The 8,837-nt window shown below is 58.6% G+C and overlaps 1 protein-coding gene across 1 annotated transcript in view; it reads left to right on the plus strand.

The window, feature by feature from the left end:
• The window catches only part of LOC106898610 (nck-associated protein 1-like), a gene marked incomplete at its 3' end in the record, with an annotated part of 21,452 nt that overhangs the window by 9,820 nt on the left and 2,795 nt on the right, over window positions 1-8,837 (plus strand). Inside the window, exons 7-18 of the mRNA XM_014959918.1 lie at window positions 1,108-1,253; window positions 1,778-1,910; window positions 2,021-2,140; window positions 2,688-2,894; window positions 4,196-4,315; window positions 6,424-6,563; window positions 6,742-6,873; window positions 6,981-7,199; window positions 7,288-7,418; window positions 8,180-8,277; window positions 8,474-8,567; window positions 8,675-8,761. Of these exons, the coding sequence (XP_014815404.1) occupies window positions 1,108-1,253; window positions 1,778-1,910; window positions 2,021-2,140; window positions 2,688-2,894; window positions 4,196-4,315; window positions 6,424-6,563; window positions 6,742-6,873; window positions 6,981-7,199; window positions 7,288-7,418; window positions 8,180-8,277; window positions 8,474-8,567; window positions 8,675-8,761 (1,627 nt within the window). The remainder of the gene's footprint in view (window positions 1-1,107; window positions 1,254-1,777; window positions 1,911-2,020; window positions 2,141-2,687; window positions 2,895-4,195; window positions 4,316-6,423; window positions 6,564-6,741; window positions 6,874-6,980; window positions 7,200-7,287; window positions 7,419-8,179; window positions 8,278-8,473; window positions 8,568-8,674; window positions 8,762-8,837) is intronic.

Below are 8,837 nucleotides of genomic sequence, written 5' to 3' on the forward strand. Positions count from 1 at the left end.
TGAGACCATTTCTTCTTGTCGTGTTACTGTCCCCATCCCTCTCCCTGTTGATGTCCCCATCCTCTTCCCTGTTGTCCCCATCCCCTTCCCTATTGATGTCCCCATCCCCTTCCCTGTTGTCCCCATCCCTTTCCCTATCGATGTCCCCATCCCCTTCCCTGTTGTCCCCATCCCCTTCCCGGATGTCCCCATCCCTTTCCCTGTTGTCCCCATCCCTTTCCCTATTGATGTCCCCATCTCCTTCCCCATTACTGTCCCCATCCCTTTCCCTACTGTCCCCATCCCTTTCCCTGTTGTCCCCATCCCCTTCCCTGTTGTCCCCCATCCCCTTCCCTATTGTCCCCATCCCTTTCCCTGTTGTTCCCCATCCCTTTCCCTGTTGTTCCCCATCCCTTTCCCTGTTTTCCCCATCCCTTTCCCCGTTCTCCCCACCATCCCTTTCCCTATCGATGTCCCCATCCCCTTCCCTGTTGTCCCCATCCCTTTCCCTTTCAATGTCCCCATCCCTTTCCACATTACTGTCCCCATCCCCTTCCCTGTTGTCCCCATCCCCTTCCCTGTTGTCCCCATCCCCTTCCCTATTACTGTCCCCATCCCTTTCCCTTTTGTCCCCATCCCTTTCCCTTTCAATGTCCCCATCCCTTTCCCTTTTACTGTCCCCTTCCCTATCGATGTCCCCATCCCCTTCCCTATTGTCCCCATCCCTTTCCCTTTCGATGTCCCCGTCCCTTTCCCTATTACTGTCCCCTTCCCTATTGCTGTCCCTGTCCCCTTCCCTATTGTCCCCATCCCTTTCCCTAACGATGTCCCCATCCCTTCCCTGTTGTCCCCATCCCCTTCCCTGTTGTCCCCATCCCCTTCCCTATTGTCCCCATCCCTTTCCCTATCGATGTCCCCAGCCCCTTCCCTATTGTCCCCAGCCCCTTCCCTATTGTCCCCAGCCCCTTCCCTATTGTCCCCATCCCCTTCCCTATTGTCCCCATCCCTTTCCCTGTTGTCCCCATCCCCTTCCCTATTGTCCCCATCCCCTTCCCTATTGTCCATCCTCATCCCTGTCTTGTCCCTGTCCCCATCCCCTGTCCCCTGTCCCCTCTGTCCCCCCCCCAGGCCTACACCAGTGTGGCCAAGGCCTCTCTGCCGCTGGGCTCCAACCCGGACGTGGGTCGCGTCATGAACCTCATCGTGTTCCACACCAAACTGCTGGACTCCCTGGAGGAGCTCCTGGCCGAGGCCTCCGACCTCTCCGACCTCTGGTGAGCTCTGCCTCAGTCTCCCCACGCTCCCGGGGGGGGTCACCCTGGCTGGGGACCTTCGGGCCACATCCTGCACCCCAGCACTTGTGGAAAGTGTGGGGTTGGGTGGGAAGTGTGGGATGGGATGGAGGTGGCTGTGGGGGACGTGTCACCCATGGGAGAGGTTGGGCAAGGTCAGGTGGACATCCTTGTGGACGTGGGGACGGGGACAACATGCGTGTGGCACAGGAGCTGCATGTCCAGAAAGAGGAATCCTGTCTCCTGCCCTCCCTGCCCCCTTCTTCTCCCTCTTTGCCCCCTTCTTCTCCCTCTCTGACCCCTTCTTCTGTCCCTCTGTCCCCTTCTTCTCCCTCTTTGCCCCCTTCTTCTGCCCCTCTGTCCCCTTCTTCTCCCTCTCTGCCCCCATTCTTCTGCCTCTCTGCCCCCTTCTTCTCCCCCTCTTCCTCTGTCTCCTTCTTCTCCCTCTCTGCCCATTTCTTCTGTCCCTCTGTCCCCTTCTTCTGTCCCTCTGTCCCCCCCTGCAGTTTCTACCCTCGCCCCATGGAGAAGATGTTCATGGCGACGATGGAGGAGCCCTCGATGCTGCGCTACAGCATCGCCTTCCCCCTGCTCTGCAGCCACTTCTCCCGCTGCGTCCACCCCATGTGCCCGGAGGAGGTGGGTCCTGCTGCCCTGGGGGGACACAGGGATGATGGCAGCCCTGGGGTGTGCTGCAGATGTGGCCATGGTCCACGTGCCATGATGGTGTGGTGGCTTTTCCCCCGCAGTACCCCCACCTGAAGGCCGTTGCGTTGGGGATGTGCAACAAGTTCCTGGAGGAGATGGCTCGTCAGGCCAGCGCCTGTGTCATGGATGCCTGTGCTGAGCAGCACAACCTCAGCGAGCAGGTGAGGGTGGCACCTCCGGGGCTTCTGAGGTCTTCAGGGCCTTTGAGGTCTCCATCAACTTCAGGATCTTTGGCGTCTCCAGAGCCTCCAAGGTCTCCATGACCTTGGGGTCTCCGTCAGCTTCAGGATCTCTCTGGCCTTTAGGGTCTTCAGACCCTCTGAGGTCTCCATGACCTTGGGAGGTCATGGGAGGTCTCTGTCACCTTCAGGATCTTTGTGGCCTTTGAGGTCTCCAGACCTTCTGAGGTTTCTGTGATCTTGAGGTCTCCATCACCTTCAGGATCTCAGTGGCCTTTGGCGTCTCCAGAGCTTCCAAGGTCTCCATGACCTTGAGGTCTTCATCACCTTCACGATCTCTGCGGCCTTTGGGGTCTCCAGAGCTTCCAAGGTCTCCATGACCTTGAGGTCTACATCACCTTTAGGATCTCTGTGGCCTTTGGGGTCTCCAGAGCTTCCAAGGTCTCCATGACCTTGAGGTCTTCATCACCTTCAGGATCTCTGTGGCCTTTGGGGTCTTTATGGTCTCCATGATCTCTGTAGTCTTTAGGATCTCCATGGCCTTTGTGGCTTTCAAGTTCTCTGTGACCTTTGGGGTATCCTGACCTTTGTGGACCCCTGCAGTTTCTACCCTCGCCCCATGGAGAAGATGTTCATGGCGACGATGGAGGAGCCCTCGATGCTGCGCTACAGCATCGCCTTCCCCCTGCTCTGCAGCCACTTCTCCCGCTGCGTCCACCCCATGTGCCCGGAGGAGGTGGGTCCTGCTGCCCTGGGGGGACACAGGGATGATGGCAGCCCTGGGGTGTGCTGCAGATGTGGCCATGGTCCACGTGCCATGATGGTGTGGTGGCTTTTCCCCCGCAGTACCCCCACCTGAAGGCCGTTGCGTTGGGGATGTGCAACAAGTTCCTGGAGGAGATGGCTCGTCAGGCCAGCGCCTGTGTCATGGATGCCTGTGCTGAGCAGCACAACCTCAGCGAGCAGGTGAGGGTGGCACCTCCGGGGCTTCTGAGGTCTTCAGGGCCTTTGAGGTCTCCATCAACTTCAGGATCTTTGGTGTCTCCAGAGCCTCCAAGGTCTCCATGACCTTGGGGTCTCCGTCAGCTTCAGGATCTCTCTGGCCTTTAGGGTCTTCAGACCCTCTGAGGTCTCCATGACCTTGGGGTCTCCGTCAGCTTCAGGATCTCTCTGGCCTTTAGGGTCTTCAGACCCTCTGTCGTCTCCATGACCTTGGCAGGTCACAGGAGGTCTCCGTAACCTTCAAGATCTTTGTGGCCTTTGGGGTCTCCAGAGCTTCCAAGGTCTCCATGACCTTGAGGTCTTCATCACCTTCACGATCTCTGCGGCCTTTGGGGTCTCCAGAGCTTCCAAGGTCTCCATGACCTTGAGGTCTACATCACCAGCAGCACAACCTCAGCGAGCAGGTGAGGGTGGCACCTCCGGGGCTTCTGAGGTCTTCAGGGCCTTTGAGGTCTCCATCAACTTCAGGATCTTTGGCGTCTCCAGAGCCTCCAAGGTCTCCATGACCTTGGGGTCTCCGTCAGCTTCAGGATCTCTCTGGCCTTTAGGGTCTTCAGACCCTCTGAAGTCTCCATGACCTTGGGAGGTCATGGGAGGTCTCTGTCACCTTCAGGATCTTTGTGGCCTTTGAGGTCTCCAGACCTTCTGAGGTTTCTGTGATCTTGAGGTCTCCATCACCTTCAGGATCTCAGTGGCCTTTGGCGTCTCCAGAGCTTCCAAGGTCTCCATGACCTTGAGGTCTTCATCACCTTCACGATCTCTGCGGCCTTTGGGGTCTCCAGAGCTTCCAAGGTCTCCATGACCTTGAGGTCTACATCACCTTTAGGATCTCTGTGGCCTTTGGGGTCTCCAGAGCTTCCAAGGTCTCCATGACCTTGAGGTCTTCATCACCTTCAGGATCTCTGTGGCCTTTGGGGTCTTTATGGTCTCCATGATCTCTGTAGTCTTTAGGATCTCCATGGCCTTTGTGGCTTTCAAGTTCTCTGTTGGCCATGGTCCACGTGCCATGATGGTGTGGTGGCTTTTCCCCCGCAGTACCCCCACCTGAAGGCCGTTGCGTTGGGGATGTGCAACAAGTTCCTGGAGGAGATGGCCCGTCAGGCCAGCGCCTGTGTCATGGATGCCTGTGCTGAGCAGCACAACCTCAGCGAGCAGGTGAGGGTGGCACCTCCGGGGCTTCTGAGGTCTTCAGGGCCTTTGAGGTCTCCATCAACTTCAGGATCTTTGGCGTCTCCAGAGCCTCCAAGGTCTCCATGACCTTGGGGTCTCCGTCAGCTTCAGGATCTCTCTGGCCTTTAGGGTCTTCAGACCCTCTGAGGTCTCCATGACCTTGGGAGGTCATGGGAGGTCTCTGTCACCTTCAGGATCTTTGTGGCCTTTGAGGTCTCCAGACCTTCTGAGGTTTCTGTGATCTTGAGGTCTCCATCACCTTCAGGATCTCAGTGGCCTTTGGCGTCTCCAGAGCTTCCAAGGTCTCCATGACCTTGAGGTCTTCATCACCTTCACGATCTCTGCGGCCTTTGGGGTCTCCAGAGCTTCCAAGGTCTCCATGACCTTGAGGTCTACATCACCTTTAGGATCTCTGTGGCCTTTGGGGTCTCCAGAGCTTCCAAGGTCTCCATGACCTTGAGGTCTTCATCACCTTCAGGATCTCTGTGGCCTTTGGGGTCTTTATGGTCTCCATGATCTCTGTAGTCTTTAGGATCTCCATGGCCTTTGTGGCTTTCAAGTTCTCTGTGACCTTTGGGGTATCCTGACCTTTGTGGTCTCTGTGGCCTCCTTGGCCTCCATGTTCTCCAAAGCCTTGGGACAGCTTGGGAAGAAAGGCCTGGCAGGGTGTCCCCCCTTGTCTCCATGACCTCTATAGTCTTTAGGATCTCCATGGCCTTTGTGGCTTTCAAGTTCTCTGTGACCTTTGGGTTATCCTGACCTTTGTACATCACCTTTAGGATCTCTGTGGCCTTTGGGGTCTCCAGAGCTTCCAAGGTCTCCATGACCTTGAGGTCTTCATCACCTTCAGGATCTCTGTGGCCTTTGAGGTCTCCAGACCTTCTGAGGTCTCTATGAGCTTGAGGTCTCCATCACCTTCAGGATCTCTGTGGCCTTTGGGGTCTTTATGGTCTCCATGATCTCTGTAGTCTTTAGTAACTTCAGGATCTTTGGCGTCTCCAGAGCCTCCAAGGTCTCCATGACCTTGGGGTCTCCGTCAGCTTCAGGATCTCTGTGGCCTTTAGGGTCTTCAGACCCTCTGTAGTCTCCATGACCTTGGGAGGTCACAGGAGGTCTCCGTCACCTTCAGGATCTTTGTGGCCTTTGGGGTCTCCAGAGCTTCCAAGGTCTCCATGATCTTGAGATCTTCATCACCTTCAGGATCTCTGTGGCCTTTGGGGTCTCCAGAGCCTCCAAGGTCTCCATGACCTTGGGGTCTCCGTCAGCTTCAGGATCTCTGTGGCCTTTAGGGTCTTCAGACCCTCTGAAGTCTCCATGACCTTGGGAGGTCATGGGAGGTCTCCGTCACCTTCAGGATCTCTGTGGCCTTTGAGGTCTCCAGACCTTCTGAGGTCTCTATGAGCTTGAGGTCTCCATCACCTTCAGGATCTCTGTGGCCTTTGTGGTCTCCAGAGCTTCCAAGGTCTCCATGACCTTGAGGTCTTCATCACTTTCAGGATCTCTGTGGCCTTTGGGGTCTCCAGAGCTTCCAAGGTCTCCATGACCTTGAGGTCTTCATCACTTTCAGGATCTCTGTGGCCTTTGGGGTCTCCAGAGCTTCCAAGGTCTCCATGACCTTGAGGTCTTCATCACTTTCAGGATCTCTGTGGCCTTTGGGGTCTCCAGAGCTTCCAAGGTCTCCATGACCTTGAGGTCTTCATCACTTTCAGGATCTCTGTGGCCTTTGGGGTCTCCAGAGCTTCCAAGGTCTCCATGACCTTGAGGTCTCCATCACCTTCATGATCTCTGTGGCCTTTGGGGTCTTTATGGTCTCCATGATCTCTGTAGTCTTTAGTGTCTCCATGACCTCTATAGTCTTTAGGATCTCCATGGCCTTTGTGGCTTTCAAGTTCTCTGTGACCTTTGGGTTATCCTGACCTTTGCGATCTCTGTGGCCTCCTTGGCCTCCATGTTCTCCAAAGCCTTGGGACAGCTTGGGAAGAAAGGCCTGGCAGGGTGTCCCCCCTAATTGAACCTTGGGGATGGTGGCCTCTGGTCCTGGTGGCCCCGTTTGGGTGCTGTGGCCGGTGGTAACGCGCTGCCCGTGCCCACAGCTGCTGCCCAAGCACTGCGCCTCCACCGTCAGCAAAGCCCGCAACAAGAAGACCATGAAGCAACCGGCCAAGAAGGGGGAACCCGAGAGGGACAAACCGGGGGCCGAGAGCCAGAGGAAGGACCGGACCCTCACCACCAAGTGAGAGCCACCTGGGGCCACCGAGGGTGGGCTGGCGGGGCACGATGGCCACCAGACGTTGGGTGTGGGGACATGGTGTGATGTGGGGACATGGTGTGATGTGGGGACACGGCATGATGGTGGGGTTGTCCCCCGGGGGGCCACGGTGTGGCTAATGGCTTCTGTCCCCCCACCCCAGCATGGACAAGCTGCACCTGGTACTGGCCGAGCTGTCCCTGAGCCTCAACCACGTCCCCAACTTCACCGTCTTCGAGCACACGGTGACGCCGGTCGAGTACCTCAGCAGCCACCTGGAGACACGCTTCACCAAGTAGGGACCACGCTGGGGACACGGGACACAGGACGGGTGGCCCGTGGGTGCTGCCGGGGAGGGGACACGGCCACCGCTCCCCGGACAACCCCCTCCTGTCTCCACAGAGCCATCGTGGCCATGGCGGGCTACAGCCAGGCCACGCAGGAGGTGGCCCGTCCCTCGGAGGTGCTGGTGGGGCTGGGCGCCTACGTCACCTTCATCCAGTCGCTGGGACAGTTGGTGGGCTTGGACACGGGGCGCATCATCCGCAGCGTCCTCCTCCAGCAGACGCAGCCCCGCGACGCCGCCGGCGACCAGACCCTCACCACCATCTACACCAACTGGTGGGTGCCACCACCCCGGGACCCTCCCGTCCCTCAGGGGAGGTGGTCACGGGTCCTCTGGGTGGTGGCAGCAGCTCGGTGTCCCCAGGTACCTGGAGGCCCTGCTGCGTCAGGCCAGCACGGGGGCCATCGTCCTGGCCCCGGCCCTCCAGGCCTTCACCACGGTGCCCCGGGAGGGAGAGCCCCCCTTCAGCGCCGCCGAGTTCTCCGACGTCTCAGGTGAGGGACATGGGGGGACACTGCGGTGGGGAGAACGTCATTCATCCCCCAAGCCTCCTTGATGTCCCCATCTGCATCATAGAACCATATGAGGTGGGAAGGGACCTCTGGAGATCATCCCCTCCAACCCCCAACCACAGCAGGTCCCACCCAGAGCAGGTCCCACAGGAACGTGTCCAGGGGGGGTTTGAATGTCTCCAGAGAAGGAGACTCCACCACAGAATCACAGAATCACAGAATCTTCTAGGTTGGACGGGACCTTAAAGATCATCTTGTCCAACCATCAACCTGACTGACAAAAATAGACACCTCTGCCAGGGCTCTGCCACCCTCAAAGTCAAGAAGTTCCTACTCATGTTGAGGTGGAACTTCTTATGTCCCAGTTTGTGCCCGTTTCCTCTTGTCCCGTCACTGGGCACCACTGGAAAAAGACCAGCCCCATCCTCCTGACCCCCACCCTTGATGAGATCTCCCCTCAGTCTTCTCTTCTCCAGCCCCCAAAGCCCCAAGTCCCTCAGTCTCTCCTCATTAGAGAGATGTTCCAGGTCCCTCATCATCCTCATACCCTCTGCTGTCCCCTCTCCAGCAGTTCCCTGTCCTTCTGGAACTGGGGAGCCCACAACTGGTCCCAGTTCTCCCGCTGGGGCCTCCCCAGGGCAGAGCAGAGGGGCAGGATGACCTCCCCCCACCTGCTGGTCCCAGTCCAATCTACCCGTGTCCCCAACCTACCCGTGTCCCCGTCATTGTCCCCCTCCCCACAGAGATGCGGGCACTGGCCGAGCTCATCGGGCCCTACGGGATGAAGTTCCTGAGTGACAACCTGATGTGGCACGTGGGCTCCCAGGTCACCGAGCTGAAGGTAGGGCTGTCACCGGGGGTGGGGACCAGGGTTGGGGTGCTGGGACCAGGTTCTGGAGGTGATGAAGCCACCCTGGGGCCACCCTGGGAGCACCCTAGTCCTCTCCCTGTCCCCTGGGCTTGCTGGCCAGCCTTGGAGGTTGGGTCCCTCTTGGCTGGCCATGTCCCCGATGCCACCGGCCTCGTGTCCCCCGCAGAAGCTGGTCAACGAGAACATGGACACGCTGGTGCAGCTGCGCTCCAGCTCCTGCAAGCCCGAGCAGATGGCAGCTCTGCTGCCCCGCCTGACCTGTGAGTGTCGGGGGGGGACTCGGGGACACAGCAGGGGGTTGTGGGGCTGGGACGTGTCCCCACGTGTGTCCCCACGCGTGTCCCCCCTCACCCCTCTCCTCCCGCAGCGGCTGAGAACGTCCTGAAGCGCATGACCATCATCGGGGAGATCCTCAGCTTCCGCGCCATGGCCCAGCAGGGCCTGAGGGAGGTGGGTGCCCCCCACCCCAGGGGTTCCCCCCACCCCAGGGGACCCCCACCCATGGGTCTCCCACCCCATGGGTCTCCCAC

This window comes from Calidris pugnax, unplaced genomic scaffold (assembly GCF_001431845.1).
Source record: "Calidris pugnax isolate Ruff unplaced genomic scaffold, ASM143184v1 scaffold543, whole genome shotgun sequence".
Lineage (NCBI taxonomy): Eukaryota > Metazoa > Chordata > Aves > Charadriiformes > Scolopacidae > Calidris > Calidris pugnax.